At 46.4% G+C, this 19,622-nt stretch overlaps 1 protein-coding gene across 1 annotated transcript; it reads right to left on the minus strand.

The window, feature by feature from the left end:
• Positions 1-7,171: 7,171 nt before the first annotated feature.
• Atp4b (ATPase H+/K+ transporting subunit beta) lies at positions 7,172-14,446 on the minus strand. Its single transcript, XM_051182038.1, has 7 exons — positions 14,335-14,446; positions 11,150-11,278; positions 10,376-10,489; positions 10,066-10,265; positions 9,055-9,111; positions 7,960-8,070; positions 7,172-7,333 (listed from the first exon to the last, which is right to left on the minus strand). Exons 1-7 carry the CDS (start codon positions 14,444-14,446, stop codon positions 7,172-7,174), a joined length of 885 nt encoding a protein of 294 aa, XP_051037995.1.
• Positions 14,447-19,622: the final 5,176 nt, after the last annotated feature.

Consider the following 19,622-nt stretch of genomic DNA (forward strand, 5'->3'; position numbering starts at 1 on the left):
GCTCTGTGTTTCTGTAACTTAGGACTAGGACTGTACTCTAAAATTACCCTGGATTCTTGTAAGTGGATAGGTGAGGTGACAGCCCAGTAGCAAAGTCCTGGTGTGTCTCATGGCCTCACAGTCCTCCATTGTTGGGCATGACTGGGCCAGGAAGTGGAGAAGGAGATAAAGAGGGAGTAGAGTCATCAGTGTCTACCCGTGTGTTCAAGTACTGAAATTTGTTCTTTCACTTTTCTTCTGTCCTGAAAGTAGAGGCATACTTTGTATGGTTGACTTTCAGGAAAACTATAAGACTGTCAGCATTCTGGAAAGATGGGTGGGTATACCAGTAGTCTCTCTGTGCCTTGACAATTGCAGTGGTAGAATCTGCCAGACACACTACTTAGGGAATATTTGAAGTAGGTACAGACAAGAGATGTTCTTGACATTGGAGCTGCATCGTGACTTCAAGCTCTACCCTTTGGCTGACTAGAGTTCCAGAGATTTAAAGGTTGATACCTTCTTTGCTACCCCTCCCTTTCATTTTTCTCTTCCCTTTTGGGGATCCAGACATTGAAGACTCAGACATTAAAAAATAGCCTTCTGTTTGGGAAGGTGACTAGCCATGCCCAGGGGAGGAGGCACAGAGTTGGCTTGATGTCTCTTTATAGCTATAAAACTCTGACTAGAACAAGCAGCTAGAGGAAAATTGCTCGTCACACATGTACATTCCTCTGTAACATCCAGAGATTTGTCATCTGTGGGGCCACAAGGCAATAGGCCAGTACCTTCATAATGCTAGAAAGAGTAAGGGCATCTATCAAGGGTCCTGTCAGCCCATGAAGCACTTGTTGTTTAAGCCTGGTGACCTGAGTTCAGTCCTTTGAATCCATGTAGAGAACATGAATTGTTCTCTGACCACATGTGCTTCTTCATCACATGCACATAGATGATAATACATTGTAAAAATGTTCTCAAGAATTTATTTTCCATTTCATATCCTGTTGCTGGATAGGCTACAGAGTAAGATCCTGCATCCTGGACTCCCTCCTTTAAGATTTACTTAGAGGGAAGAAATGAAATTCTGGAATGACAGGTGAGGGAATTCATCCCCACTATCACTTTTCTGTAGTCGGTGATCACAAGAGTCCGTTGGTAAGGTAAAGGACCAGAAACCAAAACCGAAGCACACAGACCTCTATCAGTGTAAACACAGGAACAAGAAAAACATTTCTGGCTTTGCAATTCCATGCGCATTAAAAAGAATAGCTACTGTGAACTAACTCCTGCATGATCATCTCTGATACAGAAAAAGCATTTTATAGAATTCAGTAACCTTTTTGGTAGTCAGCAGATAAAGAATAGAAAGAAATGGATATAAGGCCATAAATGAACGGCCACTGAGCCTGATACCCAGGGTGAGGTACTGATCAGAACAGGTTAAGGGGCCACTGTTCTTTCTATTTATAATACTAGAAATTCTGGCCAGATAAGTTAGGTTAAAAAAACAGAACTGTAAAACATCTCCATTTGTAGATAATGCAATCTTATGTATTAGGAATCCAAAGGAATCCACTAAAATACCTTTAGGACTAATAAGGATATAAGATGTAAAGTGCATTAATTACTTTTGTGTAGCTCTCAGGGTTCGAGAGGAAGAGAACTAACTCATAGAACAAACATTGCAGAGATTGACACAAAATGGACTGGTTAATCCCCAACAGTGGCTATCTGTCTGCTAGGGGTCTGAAAGTCCTAGCAGTAACTGCTTAGTTCACAAGGCTGGATCCCCCTCTGGTTCTGGAGGTGTAGAGGATTTCTGGAGAGCCACTATCTTGTTGAAAGGTTGAGAAGTTGGGTTCTGCTGTCAGTTAAGGATGACAGTGTAGATGAACTCACAATAGGGAGAATGTGAAAAAAGTGTTTTGTGTTTTTTTGGGGTTTTTTTTGTTTGTTTGTTTGTTTTTTTTGCCTCTGACTTCTATATCTGGGCTGCTGCAGAAGGTGTTGCCCACCCTGTGGAAGGGTCTTCCCCATTCAGTTCATCTTTCTAAAAGAACACTCACTCACCCATTATCGTGCCTCTTAAATGATCCTCAGCTCTGTTCATGTTGATAAGATTAACCATCAAACTGCAACCAGAATACCAGAGAATAACACAAAGGTATGCTATTTGGGCTTGGCTTCAGAGATTTCAGTTCATAAGTTTTGGTTCCATTGATCCTGGGGCCCTGATAAAGTAGAGCATCATGGCAGACACTGGAGGGGAGGCCACCTTCTTGTGGCAGACAGGAAATGAGCACAGGTGGGGTTGGGGATAAGCTGTAACCTTCAAAGGACCGTGCCCAGTGATCCTCCAGACTATCACTTTCCCAAATAGTCTTTCCAGCTGCAGACCAAACATTCAATACATAAACCTGACAAGGACATTTCACATTCAAACAAAAAGGCAAAGTGACAAGAGAAAAATCTGAAAAGGAAATGAAAATAAATTTACATTAACATAATAAAGGATAAAATTCTTCATAACTGACTTAGCCAAGGGAATGAAAGACTTAGTGAAATCTACAAAACTGAAACTTCAAAAGAGTAATGAAAACACTTTGCAGGTGGTCTAGAAGATAATGCTGTTAGAACATCCCTCAGGGATCTTTACCCAAACCCTAATAATGGGGTTTGCAGATTAGGAAGACCCACCCCAAGTCACTCTGAATTTCTGAAATAATCTTGAAAGTGAATAAAACTTTTGAGTCTTCAGACTTCCTAATTTCAAAGTCTACTGCTGCAAGATGACAGTAATCAAACACTGGTGTGGGCAGGAAGCCAAACAGACTACTGGACTAGCAAGGGGGGCGGGTACAACGACGATGGGACCCACAGATTTGATCAAGACAGTGATGCCAAGATTGTCTAATGGAGGAAAGCATACTTTTTTCAACAAATGGTGAGTACCTACATGCAAATGAATGAAGTTGGATTGATGGGATATCATCTAAAAAAACTAAAAGGGGACTGGAGAGATAGCTCAGTGGTTAAAAGCTCTTGCAGAGGACCCAGATTTGATTTCTAGTACCCATGTGCTAACTCACACACCTGTAACTTGCTATATAGCTGAAGGTGAGCATGAACTTCTGTTCTTTCCACATTCAACTCCCAAGTAACTAGGATTACAAGCACATGTCACCACGCCGTGTTTATATAAACTGGGGTTCTAACCCAGGGCTTTGTACAAGCTGGGTAGTGCTATCAGCTGAGCCCTGTTCCCAGCCCAAGGTTCATACAGACCAGTTCTTAGTGTGACACTTTGGGAAGTTGGGGGTTTTAAGAAGTGAGGCTTAGTTGGAAGTCTTCAGGCCATTTGGGGACCTAAGCAGACTCCTGGGGTTTGAGACTTTTTTTCTGCTTCCTGACCATGTTGTGACCTGACCATCTCTATGCCTTGCCAAGATACTGTGTTCCTACCAGGCACTTGTTAGGCAATAATCAGCCTGGTCAACCTGAATGCCACAACTGTGAACCTTTGTTCTTTACTAAATGGCTTATCCCAGGTATTTGCTATAGCAACAAAAATCTGAACAACACATACATGTTAGTTAGGATGTAAGAAATTGAAGTTCTGTTGCTGGAGATGGGAGATGGGGTCACTTCAGTGGAAAACAGGGGTTCTATCCTTTAGAGAATTAAAAACAAGAATTTGGTATATGTGCAAAGCCTTGGAAGCAGATCTTGAAAACACAGTTGAACACTTGTGATCAAGGCTCCATTGGTCACCAATAATAGAAAGGAACAAACGACCTGAATGCCCACCAGTTACATAAATTGTAAGCAGTAAGCAGGCTGTACTTTATAAGATGTGGTATACACACACAGTAAAACTTTAGTCTTGACTGAGAAGGGAATTCTGACATATGATAAAACCTGAAAGAGTCTTAACATCAATCAGTCAGAAAGAAATACTTTATGGTCTCATTCATATGAGGCCCCAAAGTTAGACTCAAAAAGATGGAAGGTGGCAAAGTCAGGGCTTGGGTCTGGGTAGTTAGTACTTGGTGGGCACGCACAGTGTCTGGGGGGGCGGGGGATGAGGACAATGGCTGTGAAGCCCCGTGAACAAGCAAATATCCCTAGCTTTCCTTAAAATGTCAAATTGGCAAATTTTATGGTTGGTGGGAGAGAAAGACTTCCAGGCATGAAAGATGAAAGTTTTACATCAACTTGACACGAGCTAGTATCATCTGAGAGGAGGGCACACCAACTAAGAAAATGTCTCCATAAGACTGGGCTGTATGCAAGCCTGTAGGACATTTTCTTAATTAGTGATTGATGGGGGAGAGCCCAGCCCAATGTGGGTGGGACTGTCTCTGGGCTGGTGGTCCTGGGTTCTATAAGAAAGCAGGCTGAATAAGCTATGAGGAACAAGCCACTAAGCATCCCTCCATGGCCTCTGCATCAGCTCCTGCCTCCAGGATCCTGTCCTGACTTCCTTCAGTGATGGATTACAATATGGAAGTGTAAGCCAAATTAACTTTCTTCACCAACTTGCTTTGGTCCTGGTGTTTCATCACAGCAATAGTAACCTTAACTAGAGTAAGTTGATACCAGGAGTGGGGTATTGTGACAGACCTGACCACATTATTTTGGGGAGGATTGGGGAAGGACTTTGGAACTTTGGGCTTGAAAAGCCATTGTGTGTTGAGAGGTCAGTGAGCTGCCCTGTAGGAAGTTGGAATATAAGAATGTTGAAAGTAGTGCAGAGGATGAAGGCCGGGCTTGTGAAGATTCAGAGGGAAGCAAAGACTACTGGGATTTTTGAGTTATGAATCTGTGGTTCTAGTTAGTTGGGGCCAAAAAAGTCAGCTGTCATGAACAAGATACCAGAAACAATACAGTAAAACCCATGCTTTACCGAGACAATAGAAGCTGGCCAGCTGGAGCTGAGTAATTATTGGCACCACTAAGCACCAGCACCACTAAGGTGATAAAGTCTTCTGGAAAGTGTTCCTTAGGGTCAGCACACAGAAGCTGTGTTCCAAGGGTGGCCAAGGTCGTACCTTATGCTGGCAGCTGAATTTGGTGGTGTAAGAGCCACTCAGGTGGTGCTTGCTGGTTTTGAAGTGATAAAGGGGTCATGAAAAGCAGCTGTGGCTTGGACTGTGGGAATCCAGGAGAGGCCACTGGAGAAGCTGTGACCTCCATAGTAGTTGAAGCCCCAGAATTGAAGTGTTCCCTGAGGTTTGGCTCCATGAAGACAGCGTGTTGTTTAAAGTGCAGTCCAGTTGCAGCAGAGGACACCAGCATTTTGGAGATGCCAGTACCATGGGATGACTACCAAGAATAGTAGCAGTAATGTAGAGGAGCCAGCTTGAGCCTAGAAGATGAGCTCAGTGCTGCAGAGGGTGAGCTGGAGAAGTGACCAAGCCCTTGTGAGTGGACCCAGACATTAGACGTTGCTTTACTTCACTGTTGACGGTTTGGTTTGGTTTTGATCTGATTGTTATTATGCCTTGGTTCTTCCCTCTTGAAGTAAGGAGAATATTTTTATTTTTACAGACACAGTTGAGAAATTTTGAACTTTGAAAAGAGATTTTGGAGTTTTAAAGAGACTGGATATTTTAAAGGGCTGAACTTTTAATATGTCTGAATTTGTAAAGACTGGGACTTTTAAGTGTTGTCTATGTTTTCAATGTGAGACCTCAGGGATGAATGAGAAAGGAAAGGTTGTGACTTAATGTTGACATGTTTGTGTGTGAAGTAAAAAGGGGTTAGTTGGCTAGCTAGTTTTATGCCAACTTGACACAGGCTAGAGTCATCTGAGAGGAGGGAACCTCTATTGAGAAGATGCCTCCATCAGATTGGGCTGTAGGCAAGCTTGTGGCAGATTGTCTTAATTAGTGATTGATGTGGGAGGGATTGATGTGGGTGGAGTCATCCCTGGGTTCTATAAGAAAGTAGGCTGAGAAAGCCTCGAGGATTAAATCAGTAAGCAGCACTCTTCCATGGTCCCTACATCAGCCTCTGCCTCCAGGATGTTGTCCTGTTTGAGTTCCTGTCTTGACTTCCTTTGATGATGGGTAGTTTTATGGAAGCGTAAGACCAACACTTTCCTCCCCAATTTGGTCACAGTGTTTCATCATAGCAATAATAACCCTAATTAAGACAGGGCTAGATGTTTTACTTGGCTTGGTCAAATCTGTGGATGTTTCTGAAAAACAACTGTTTGCTTGCTAATGGAAATGAAAATGACCCTTTCCCCCAAATCTTGAGTTACTGTAAAATATTCTATGGGGTGTAGAGCATGAATGGTCTGTGTAGATAAGTGCCTAGGTCTTACACCCCGGGAAGCCCCGTTCCTGTTAACACCACGCATGTGCACATGTGTTGTCCTGAGCTGTGTTCTGTCTCAGCTTGGAAAAAACAAATACATGCTCTTTTGACCTTCTGTTGTGTGAAAAGGAGACGATATGAAGTGTGAGCAACTTGAAGGAAAGGGCTTGAAACCTTGGAGCCTGAGACTGGTGGTGGCAACAGCGTAGGTCTGTGGGCAAAGTGGCAGGCTGTTTGTGTGGAGCTCTCTGAGCATCCCTGTGCCTTAATCCATCTCTGAGATGTCTGCTCCAGTGGCTGAGGTGCTAAGGACACTAGTATTGTGATTGAAACTGTAGAAAGGCTCTAAAGAAAGGAGCATTTGGTTCTTAGTAAATGTTCTTCTGGTTCAGGAAAGACATTACTTTTCCAGACAGAATAAGAATAACTTTAATATAGTTTGTTTTTATGGCATAGGGGTTGTAGTCTCAGAAGCACAAATTGGGAATGTGTCATGCCAGGGTGACCATTATTACACTAATACGGATCCTCAGTTCATATTGCAGTTCAGGAGATACAAGGGATAACAGGGGGGCAGTAATACCAACAGATGGGTCACTCTGGGGTCTCTTCGGTGATAACAGGACTCTGGGTTCCTTTTTTAACCCCGCAGCTATAATAGATTGCAACCACATAAGGATGTAGTAGAAAGCTGGTAATGTTCAGGGGAGTGCTGGACAGGAGCACTTTCTGGTGTCAACAGATGGGCAGTGGTGTTAGCTCTGAGCCATATTTGAATGGCTGTGCATGCTGGCCGGCAGAGGATGTGCAGTCAAGAGGGAGTGGCTGGCTGGGCCTCTCTGTAGGTGTGGACGACCACTCCAGCTTCTTACTTTTGTATTGTAAGTTTGAACTCCACTTTCCCTTCATATGGGTCATGGGGATTGTCGAAGGTCACATGATCTGCCAGGATCTTGCACACAATGAGGACTTCTGTATTTTTGGGGATGTTGAGAAGCTTTGCTGCCACCAGAGGGTTACTGTAATGAGGCTGAAGTGGAAGCACAGGGGAATGAGATGCTTGGGGGAGGAAAAAAATGTTAAGAAAAACAAGACTAATTGAAGCATGAAGGATTCTTCTGTGGGTCTGTCTTGAAGTAAAGCCTGTTTGGTCCAAAGGAGCCCTTGGATCACAGAAAAACTGACTGCTGCCCCAGGTGGTAAACAGAAAGTAAAAGGGGGAAGGCTTACAGTGTGGAGGAAATGCTTTGGAGGGATACATAGATTCTAGGAGGGTGTGGGAAATCCAGCACTGTAAGGGAATCAGGTTGATATTCATGGTTTTTTTTTTTTTTTTTTTTGAGGGGGGATGCATTTCTAGGTACATAAAAGAAGTGTCTGGAACTGGCTAAGTCATGTCTTTCATTGTTTTTTGTTGTTGTTTTGTTTGTTTCTTGTTTTTCCAAGATAAAATCTCATGCAGGCTAGACTGAACTTGCTATGTGGCCAAAAGGATCTTAAGCTCCCAATCCTCTTGCCTCCTCCTCCCAAGTGCTGGGATTACAGGTGTGTAGCACTTTGCTCTGCCTTTGCCCTGTCTTTATAGAAAACGGCTTTCTTGTTGCTAAGTCTGAAGTAATTTCACAAGTGCATTAGGACAGGGTGAAACAGACCTACCTGGGCTTTCTTGCCATAGTAGGGGAAGTAGTGGAGACTGAAGGTGCCATTGGGTGGATAGTACTCGACCTGTAGGGGCTCAGTGTCTTTCCGGGGATTTCGGGGATCATCCTGAGGCAGAGAAACCACAGCTGAGTCTAGTAAGCACTGGGGCACATGTTCACTTGTGTAGAAGTATATATGTGAGTTATGGGTGTATTGTATGTTGAACACTTTGCATGTTAGTGCAACAGAATTAGCCTTGCACCTAGTCAGCTTTGATAGTCAGGGCTTTAGAGCCTGGCAAGGACATAATTCCTCAAAATGCCAAACCTCAGCCACTCTTACCCTGCACATTCCATCTTTGAGTGTTGGGTGAGGGCTGAGACTGAAGAGGCCAGTGATTGCTTGTTAACGTGTGAGGTGAAAGCTAGCCAGACCAAGGGCTCATTCGCCAAAGCCAGGTTCAGGGTTTGTGCAGTTTTCTGATTAAGTGTAAACACATGTTCCTGGGATCTGTTTCCTTTTATTGTTGGAGTCAGACTTGCCCAAGGGGTAGCTTACGCTCATCAAGGAACAGCGACCTCTCAATTAAGGTCAGCTTGTATGTGTGGCCAAAATCATTTAAAAAAAAAAAAAAAAAAAAAGTGAAGAACAAACACCAGAAGCCCTAGGGACAGAGCTCTGGGGGGACATATGTTCCTTGGATCACCCATGAATGTGCCCTTTTGAGATGTCAGTTAGGGCTCAACATTGAAAACAAGCCTGGGAAAACATTTAGTGAAGGCAACTTTAGTATTCGATATTGTACTTAGTAATTTTGTAAGAGGCATCTCTGAGATTAATGTCACTGAAGTAGTCATGCGAAGCCCCATTAAGCAACAGTGCTGTTGGTGATCTGGAACACTTTTATAAATAAAAAATATAGAGAGTGTGGCAGTAGAATGATGGGTCACCCACATCGATGTCAGCTTTCTGGATAGTGAGTCACTGCGCAGGCCTGATGAGGGGGAGTCCACGGCTACAGCCATCACTCCAGGCAATGGCTGACAGGTGACATTGGCATGTGCCCAGGGTAACTTGGGCCCCACCCCCTCTAATCCCAGCTGTGCTCACCTGGAAGGTGCAGTCCACTCGGGGGGCTGTGTTGTTGCTGGGAAGGAACTTGACAATCTAGAAGAAAGGCTGTGATGTACCCCTGATGGGCAGGTGTCTGAGCCATTCCCCCAAGGTACTGCGGTGTAGGAGGACAGCTGGCTGTGGCAGAGCTGGGACAGAGCGGCCCTAGTCACAGGTACCATGTTCAGGTCTGTTGTGGTGTTGTGTAATAGTCTTCCTTGCTGCAGAATGGGTCTACTACCACTCTCGGTGGTCCCTACAGCCTCATATTCCTCCCCTAGAGTCTTGAGCCTCAACCATTGCCTCCTGAACTCTGAGCAGGACCTGCCTTTGGCAGGAGTGTCAGCTACCACATGGACTGGTGCAGCCCTGATCACAGCCTGCTTGTCAGGCAGCTCTGGGGAGACCTTCCCAGCTGTAGGGCTTCGTGGTAGATATGGTGCATGAGTGTGTGGCTTTCCAAGACCTTGTAAGATGGAAATAGGCAGTGAGGTCAATTGGGCCTTTACCTGCCACTTACTCTCTTGAGCAGTGACCCTGAGCCCCTGTTGCCCGAGTGCCACTCAGCTTGCCTTCATTTCTGCCTCTTGCTTACTGTGTCTGTTCTTAGGGCATTGGTGGGACTTGCTGCCACTTGACTTCAGATACCACTGAAGTCCAGTGATTCCTTGTAGGACCCATCCTCAAAGACTCCTCTTTCTGGGGCAGAAGAAGACCATGTAGAATGTCCCCGGTTTCTCCCAGTCTGAATCCACAATTCAAGGCCACTGCTGGCCAAGATCTCTTTTTGATTAGCTCTGTGTTGAATTTTTACAATATTTATAGTTGTAAGGCTGGCAAGACACTGTCTGAGTAGAAAGTTTTAGATTTGTGTTTAATAGCTGAGCATGAGGAATGAGTATGGAGTCAGGGTGGGGCCCAATAAAGGGTCCAGGCCCCATGGTTAAGTGTGAGGGGCGGCTCCTACCACTCCAAAGACATCTCTAGAGTGGGGTCCTCCATACTCACCCTGTTCATCTTAATAATAAAGCAGGGCTTTCCCTCCCCAAAGCCGAAGCTGGGGTCCACCAGGCCTGAGCAGTTCTGCAGTATGTCTGCAGTGAATTTGCAGGAGAACTTGGTGTGGTTTGGAGCTGAAAAGCTCTCCTGGAAGAAGTACTTTTCAGAGGTACAGTTGATGCTGTCCTGCTGAGAGGCCGGGGTGTAGCCTGTGGAACACATATGTTCTCATCAGCCAGCCCCACACTGTCATGGAGGAGGTCCCGGGTCCCCAGTGATCTCTTAGGAGACAGACACATTGCTGGTTTGTGTCACCCACCTGCTAAGAAGCTGTGGAGGGTGTGTGTGAGGCCAGCCCAGGAGGTGTTTTCAGAGACATTGTAGGAAATCTGCAGCCCTCTTTCCCCGTACACATCAGGTCTCAAGGTTACCCCTGGAAGGAAAGAAAACTTCCTAGATCACTTTCTCCAAGCGCTCACTTACACTGAGCCTTGGGCACCGAGGTTGTCCAGTCTTACACAAGCCCCAACCACAGTTACATGCATCTGAGGTGAAACCAGTTCTTACCCTCCTAGGTGGGAGCTGCGGGACAGGTACCCTCTAGCCAAGAAAGCTTGGCAGGAACACTATAAAGAAGGGCCCAAGGACTCTGAGGACACTGGTCCTGGGGCCCCTGCTGTCTGCAGATACAGCACAGTGGGCATGAAGGCCTGTCCTGTCCCTGAGACTCTGAATACCCAGGTCCAGCATTAGTGGTGCATGTTCCACAGGGGGACTTGGGCATGGGGAAATCATGAGTAAGATTGCTGCAGTGGACGCTAGCCTCTGGGGAGTGCCCCACATAGCCTGCAGGTGGGTCTCTCAGGGAAAGGAATCTGAACACACAAGTGTTTCACTTGGGAGCCGGTGTAGAGGCACATGCTTTAATCTCAGCACTCAGGAGGTAGAGGCAGGCAGATCTCTGAGGTCAGCCTGGTCTACAGAGAGATTTCCAGGACAGCCAGGGCTGTCTCAAAGGGGAAAAAAAAGAAAAAGGCTTTTCACTTGGGTGCTAGAAAGATGGCTCAGTGGTTAAGAGCCACAGGCTGCTTACCTGGTGACTTTAACTGGTCCTGGTAGTCTGGGGTGTAGGGGTCGATGGTCTGCATCAGCACATAGATGCACAAGGCAAAGAGCCCCGTCATGACCACATAGAAAGCTGCGTAGTAGAGGCTGATCCACACTGGAAGAGAGAGTTGGGAGTAGCAGCCCCAGCTGTGGCAATGGGCCTGGCACAGGTCTGCTGCTTTCTCCAGCACAGAGTACAGCTGGTGCCATGCAAGGCACTCATGATGCTGCATCATCAGCACCGCTACTGAGTTCCAGAATGTTCTCATCTGAGTGGAATACCTGAGCTCTTTGGCACCCTCTTACCCTCACTGCCTAGCCCTGGAACTCACTGTCCATCTCTGATCTCCCCGCAACACACACACACACACAAAGGAACTATAGGGCATGTTCACAGCCTTGTGTGGACTCCTGTCAATCCCCTTGCACCTTAGTGGCAACTATGTGTCCTTGGTGCACTGATCACTGTATCTGTAGCCGTCATAGCAGGACCTCAGAGCTTGCTCTGGAGTTCATATTGCTTCCCACACTACAGGAAGGGAAAGACAGAAAGACGGCTATCTGGGTTATGCTCTGAGGACCTGGCAGGTACTTGCCCTGTGTCCCACAGAGAAGGAGGTTAGCAGGCATGCTGTGCAGGCCCAGCTCCTGTGGCTCCTGGCACTGTTGTTCAAGCATCAGTGGAAGGAGATGTTCCAACCCCGGTGTGAGTCAGGCTCTATGGGCTCCCGAAAACCCCTTTGATGACATTTCTTTTGAGTCAGATGCTGGGGGACCACACCCCTCTGGGGCATGGCCTTGAACTTGTGCTACTGTGAAATCCCCACAGTTGTGTTTTAAATGGCCTCTAGCCAGGGGAGACACTGCTAAGAAACATGTTGTCAGAAGAGGGTCTTTGTGCTGACTGGAGCGTTGGTCTTCCTGGAAAGGTCTCTAAGAATGTGGACTGCTCTTTCCAAATGCATTATGTAGGTGTGGCTTCCAAACAGTAAGTCTTTCTTTAGTGACCCAAAAAGTGACTATAGGGCAGGACCGAGTCACAGCTATGAGTCTCTCTCTCTCCCTCTCCCTCCCTCCCTCTCTCCCCCTCCCTCCCTCTCTTCCTCTCCCTCTCCCTCTCCCTCTCCCCTGACAAGACCTCCCTGGAGGGCCAGCACAACAGTAGCCTGTTTCAGAACTGTGGTTCCATGGAGACCTGGTACCCTATGTGGGTTTGGATGTTGTAGTGGCTGATGGCTTGAGCCTGTGCTTATAGGGTTGTCAGGGCTGTACCCACTTAGCTTCATGACCTACAGGGGTGAATGCCCAAGCATGTTCAGGAAGAGCCAACAGGAGATTTCCCTTTGCAGGGCTGACATGGTCACTACAGGTTCCTACCTGATGTGGCTTCTGTCTAACTCATCTACCTTCCCGGGACCTGAGCTCCCACATTTGCTCCTTGTCCGTCAGCCTCACATGTCCTCTTCCTGACCTCGGCTCATAGGTATGAGCCAGGCCTCAACAGCTCCCAGGTGCAGATGAAGGGTCCCAACTTTTGCCACATCAGGCTTGGTTTCCAAGTGGGAAATGTCATGAAATCTCCTAACTTGAGAACTACTGGTGGTAAGAGTTCCATGTTGCACTGAGGAAGAGTGTGGCCCAGGTGGCAGGGTATGCCCCAAGTCACTGAGACATGTGCTATTCCCAGCCTATGGTCTCCAGCCCCTATTTTCTCTAAGCAACACGTGCACCTCTTCCCCTAAGAGTAACTTGCCCCTTGCGTTACTTCTGTCATTTTACTTGAATGATACTTTCTTCAGCCCCCAAACCTCATCCCCAGACACTGAGGCCAAGTCCTCAAGTTAGGCTGTGAAACCATTCCAGGAAGTTCTCAGTGGCATTGTAGTCATCAAGGAGGTTTGCAGGAGCCTTGGCAGCTAGAATAGCCTATTGCGCAAAGTTCCTGAGAAGATGGCTGGCAATGTTGTCATCTGCCCCCAGGGGCCTATCTGCTGTCCCTTCTTCAGGTGATCTACTTCCTGGGATGGTCCCAGTACCAGCTCTGTTCCTGTTTCCCGCTGGTGTATGGTGCCCTTGTGTTTCCTCTCTGCTCTGGAATTGGTTGTATTTTCCCTACGTTGCCAGAGACTCAGGGGTGCTCTCTGGCCCTGGGAGACCCCAGGGTCTTGTGGAAGGTGTGCCATATCTCCTTCTACATGAACAGTGTATACTTTTTATGTGGTAGCCTGTTCAAGCTGGGCTGAGGCTAGCTGAATTGTCGCACAGTTGAGTTACTGGCTACCACCCTCTGTGAGTCTGCTCTCATCCTGGTCTCATCCCTGAGATGAGCGGTAGAGGTTAGCCAAAACATCCTTTACTGTGTGCACAGCTCTGAAGGATCTTGGACTATATGTATCCCCATATGGCCTCTGTGGGAACCAAAGGGAACAGGGCCTGGGGCTGCCATCTGAGGAGTAAGGTGGCATACATCCTGTATCCCCAGTGATGTAGCCTTGCAAAGCCCCCACTGCATGCCTCCAAGTTCTGTCTGTAACTGCCATGTCATGGGTCCTGTAGAGCTTGAGAGGTATTCTCTCTTTGGGGTCTCAGGAGTGCATCCTGTTTGTGGGAGGCATACTCTGTGAGGGGATGTCCTGAACAGGCACACAGCCTTCCAGTCTGTGAGGATTTTCTGTTCCTATGGTGGCCCCAGAAGGAAGGGTCTCCAGGTCACCACAGGGCAGCCATAAGAAAGGAGCTCTGTGGATATGTCTACTTAGCTTATCTACACCACACTTGGGAATGATAGTGTCAGCACCTCAGATACAGCCTGGAAATCAGGGAGGTCTCCCAATGTGCCCAGAATGTTAGTCATGGCAACCCTCACAATAGAACAAATCCACTGAAGTAAATCCCAGCCTCTCAAATTATCTAAACAAGAAACTACTTGCTATAACTTAAAAAATTGTTAGTTTCAGAAAGAGTTTAAAATTATGTTTCAAAGTCATGGATGAAAAGGGGCCAGTCTTAGACCTACACTGCAGGTATTCTAGAGTTCTGAGGCTCAGGGCCATCTGGGGACCCTCTAGGGATTATGACTTGCTGTTCCCAGGTGTCCCAGCAGGGCCTGGGTCCTGCTAGCTGCTAACCCTCTGTTTCACCCCATGCCCCCTTCGCATGGCCCACACCTACCCCACCGGGCTGGGGTGCGGCCCAGCATCTGCCCAGTGTCCGGGTTCCAACAGTAGTGCCGGAATTCGGCCATTCTCTGGCTGCATGACTTCTTCTCCTGCAGGGCTGCCATGTCCTCTCCTGCTTGCCTGGACTGGGCCCAGGAAGTGTCCTCTGGGGCTTATAGTCTCCTCTACATGAGGCCAAAGGCATCACAGCCAGCTATCAGTCCCTCACTATCACCTCTACAAACACAAGGGAGGGTCAGGGCTTTCCTGATATCTGCCCTCTACTGTCCCAGAAGTCAGCTGCTCCTTGGGATGCCCTTGGCTGACAACTTAATCTGTCCTGATGGCAACCAAAGAGAAGTGCTTCTGGTATGAGCAGCCTTCCACGTTGTGCCTCATCTCCCCTTCAGGCGGGAAAACCCAAACTGGCACGTCCCAGGTCAAACTCACAGCCTGAGACCTGCTGCCCCATCACTCATGTCCCTGGATCCTCAGCTGCTTCCTTAAGTCTCCCTTCCTCTTTAGGGTGGTGGGGAAGTTGCCTGAATTGTGCCCACAAATGCCTGGAGTGGCCCTACAGCCCTGTCTTTCTCAATAGTTTTCACCTGCGGATGGTAGCCGGGGCAGAATCACAGAGGGAATGGGTAAACACCAGAAAGGATAACAGTGAACCAAGATGGAGGCGTTGTCAGGGAGGGAGGGGTCCTGTCTTCCAGTCTCTGCCACGAGGATGACATTCTCCTGCCCTTTGCTGAAAATAGGACCAGAGTTGCCTTTAAGATTCCTTGTGTCTCACGGGGTCTGGAGGTGCCCCTAGGTTTTGTTTGTTCTGCCCAGCTTCTTGCTGATGAGGTTCTGATATTGCAACTACTGGGTGGAGTGTTTCTCATATCCTGATGGGCTGCTGCCAGCTGGAGGTACTGCTAAGGTCCAAAACAAGAGTTTACACGGATAGCGTAAGAGGGCTAAAATGCTGGATGCCTGTCCCCACCTGGCACTCCGTAGGTGTCCCTCTGCCACTGTCCTGTGTGCCAGATGGGAAGATCTCCCTAAATGCTCTGAATGTGGAGCCAACTCAGGTTGAAAGCAGTGGCTGCTGGCCGGGTGTCTACTCCTGAAAGGGAAGGATCAGCCAAGGAAGTGGGCTGGGCTTTGCATCTTTTCAAATGCACCTAGGACAAAGCCTGGCCCATGTGAACGGTCCCCATTGGGAACTCATTATGTCACATCTATGCAGGCTCCTTTGGGAAGAAAAATAACTCTTAAAAACCGTGTGGCTTTTATTTTGTGTCCCCCAAATATGATTTAGTTGTCTGCAAACAGTCTAAAATTTAAATGGGTTTACATCCTTATAGCTTGGATGCTTGTAATGTCTCAGTGAACCAGTCCTGTGTATTCTCTTTGGCACACATTACTTACGATGTTAGGATTTTAAAAGCAAGTGAATGTCATTGGCTGAGCTCTAGCTGCTCTCACAGCCTGGGGGTCTGGGGCCTGTGTGTAGGGGCACAATGGTATCTGTCACCCTGGGGCCAGTTTTATATGGGCCTAAAGGTGCCACACTGAAGATGTGCAACATCTGGAAATTGCCTGTAGGCCTGGAGCCAGATGTGTAGGCACCCCAAGATACCCATGGAGCTAGTGCTGGCATGTGTAGACCCAAGCCTGGGGAATGGCAAACGGGGTCGTGAAGGCAACTGAGCACCTAGCCATCGTGGGAATGTTCTATGTGTGAACCAAATGTGAGCTATTTCTGAACCTTGTTGAGCTCCATCTTTCCCCTTCTGAGGTTCTGGACCACATGCAGATTGTCAAAGTGACCTGACCATGCGTCTGTGGGAGCAGGGGCTGAGACCCTGGTAGAGGGCAGCTTTTCCATAGTGTGCACGGAGAACATGGAACTGGATGCCCCACCAACAGTTCCAGAAAAAGGAGCCCTAGACTTTTTACCCAGGCTGGCAATTGTGAAACTTTCTTTCCCTTCACACATGGCGTTAGAGGCCAGAATAAATTTCACAATGATTTTACAGTGCTGAAAGAGGGGACTGAAGATATGGCTCAGTGGTTAAGAGCACTGGCTGCTCTTACGAAGGACCCAGCTACGCCACTCTGAGTTATGCACACACAGGACTCTAAGTCAGCATATCCCGGAGATCCTCACACATCTATGTTTACTGCAGCAGTGTTTGTAACAGCTGAGATAACTGGGCAGTCTAAGGGTTCAACAGCAGAGGGATGGTTTTTCAGCCACACACACACACACAGAAAAATAATGTCATTTGCAAGGAGAGAGATGTACCTGGAGATAATGAAGTGGGTTAATAGCCTCTCTCTCTCTCTCTCTCTCTCTCTCTCTCTCTCTCACACACACACACACACATACACACACACACTCTCTCTCTCTCTCTCTCTCTCACACACACACACACACACACACACACATTTCTTACAAAGAGAGAGTGGTCCTGTGTCTGGCCATGGTGGGAGTTGGAGCAAAGTGTGCTTAAATCTTTCTCACCTTGAGATCTCATGCAAAACAAAACATGGGCACATTAGGCTTTCATGGTACTATTTCTACTATGTTTTCTGTAAATGAAGTAAATTTGCAGGTTATTTGTTCACAAGGTTTATAGCTCCATGTTTTTAAAGAATGGCTTTGTAGGTGCTTCTTGGGCTGTATTACACCTTGTCAGAAGTGAATGTCTGTGTCAGGGGACACTGTGCTGCCTGTGTTCCCCTGTGTGACTCATTGCATTTGTAAATTTTGATTCAACCAGTCTCCTCCGTTAGCAAACCCCAAAGCCCTAAGAGAAACTAGTGTGTGTACACGTGATGGCGTCTTTGAAGAAAGAGAAAATGTGGCTTTTGCAGACTGGTGCCTTCTTTTGATTATCCTTTCTTGCAGTTTTAAAATTGCATTTTTATTTATGGGGAAGGGGTCACACATATGCAAAGGCATATGTGTGGCAGAGGGCAACTTGAGGGAGGGGATTCTCTCCTTCCACCATGTGAATCCAGGGGTCAAGCTCAGGGTGTCAGGCTGGCAGCAAGCACCTCTTACCCACTGAGCCAGCTCGCCAGCCCAAGTTATTGCAAACCCTGCTTTTCTTTTCATTTAAAAATTTAATACTTTAATATTTATCATTAATGTAAATGTTTGTGTATTTGTAATGTGTGTTTATAGTGTGTATATGTGTGTTTATAATGTGAGTGTATGTGTGCTATAATGTGTGTGTGAATAGTGTGTTTATAGTGTGTGCGTATGTAAGAATATTTGTGAGTGTATGTGTGTTTACAATGTGTGTGTTTATAGTCCAAGAGTGTGTGTTTAAAGTGTGTGTGTGTTTATAATGTCTGCGTGAGTGTATGTGTGTTTATAGTATGTGCATTTGTGTATGTGTATTGTGTGTGTGTTATAGTATGTGCATTTGTGTATGTGTATTGTGTGTGTGTTATAGTATGTGCATTTGTGTATGTGTATTGTGTGTGTTATAGTATGTGCATTTGTGTATGTGTATTGTGTGTGTTTATGGTATGTGCATTTGTGTATGTGTATGTGTTATAGTATGTGCATTTGTGTATGTGTATTTATTGTGTGTGTTATAGTGTGTGTTTGAATATGTGTATTTATCGTGTGTGTGCACACATGTGTATGTGTGAAACTTTGTGGATTTGGTTCCCTTCTTCCACCCTTACATTTCAGCAAATGGTGCTGAAGTAGTTGGATCTTCATTAGAAAAAAGAAGCCTCAACTAAATCTCATACCTTTTACAAAAATGAACTCAAGTGGAATATGAACGTGAATGTAAAGGGAAACTATAACCTTCAAGAAAAGACATGGATGGAAGTCTTTGAATCGAGGGCTTGGACAGAACAACTTCTGCCTGGGAAAGCCCAAGTGTAAATAAAAAGACATGTTGCCACTGGAGATGACATTTGAAAAGCACCATCTGAAATATGCAAAGGATGCTTCAGATTTAGTGATAAAAATAACCCAGCCCCATGATTAGAATACCTTAAGAAGATACTGGAAAATGCTATCCAAAGTGGAGGCTTGGCTGGCATACTGGCCTGTAGGAAAGTAATCTGTATGGTTAACCCCAGGGGAAAAGCAAACTAAAACCAGACTAAACTAGGGCTGGAGAGATGGCTTAGTGGTTAAGAGCACTGGCTGCTCTCCCAGAGGACCTGAGTTCAAGTCCCAGCACCCACATGGCAGCTCACGACCATCTATAATGGGATCTGATGCCCTCTTCTGGCGTGCAGACATGCATGCAGATAGAACACTCAAGCATTTAAAAACCACATAAATAAGAATTTAAAAACCCACAAAGACCAAGAAAATGAGTGGAGCTGGATATTATCATGTTGAGTGAAATAAGGCAGACTCAGGAAGACACATGTTTTCTGACATACTCAGAAGCTAGCTAAAACAGAAACAAGGGGGAACTATTTGGGAAGGATATTGATGGGAAGAGGAGGGGAGTAATTACCAGAGAGCAATAGAGGGTGAATATGTTCAGAGGACATTATGTGTGTGTGAAAATGTCTCAGCGAAACTCATTTTGTACAATTAATATATGTTAATTACCCGGGCAAGATGGCCAAACAAGCAAGCTTCCAATCCTGTCAAAGATGTGGATGTGTGGCTTCAATGACTGCTGATGGGAATGAAAGATCAGCACATCCCTGGAAATCAGTGTGTCAGTTGTTTTCAGAGCAAACACATAGCTCCCCAGATTTACACTCTTGGCTATTTATCCCAGAGAAATAGAAATTTACATACAAAAATACAGTAATGTTTGCAGTAGCTTTGTGTATAACAGCTCAAACGTGGAAAAAATTCCAAAGTCCTTCTCTGGGTGCCTGGTCTGACCATGGAGCATTTCCACAGAACATGGAATGGTATTCAGGCACAGGAAGGAAGGAGCTGTGGACATCTGCCATCTACTTCTAGAGAATTCCCTGAGAGGGAAAAGCTAGTCCCCCAAAGGTCCCACGACCACACAGCACCTTTCACTGGTACAATACAACCAGAGAGTAGCCCTGTGGGTCCCTTGGGGCTGAGGGTGTGGGAAAGGCTTTTTCCTACAAAGGACAGCTCAAGGCTCCTGGTGTCATGGGTAGCCTGAGTCTAATGGTCATGTCAGATACCTGCTAAGATGCTATGCTGAGATTTGCAGAGCTATTACTGTTGAGGGATCCCTCTCCTCCTTCCCCACACCTCTTACCACCCCCAAGCTGTATGTACTCTGCCATTTCCTCTGAAGTTTAGCTGAACAAGGATACCCAGAGGTGAGT

This window comes from Phodopus roborovskii, unplaced genomic scaffold (assembly GCF_943737965.1).
Source record: "Phodopus roborovskii unplaced genomic scaffold, PHOROB, whole genome shotgun sequence".
Taxonomy (NCBI): domain Eukaryota; kingdom Metazoa; phylum Chordata; class Mammalia; order Rodentia; family Cricetidae; genus Phodopus; species Phodopus roborovskii.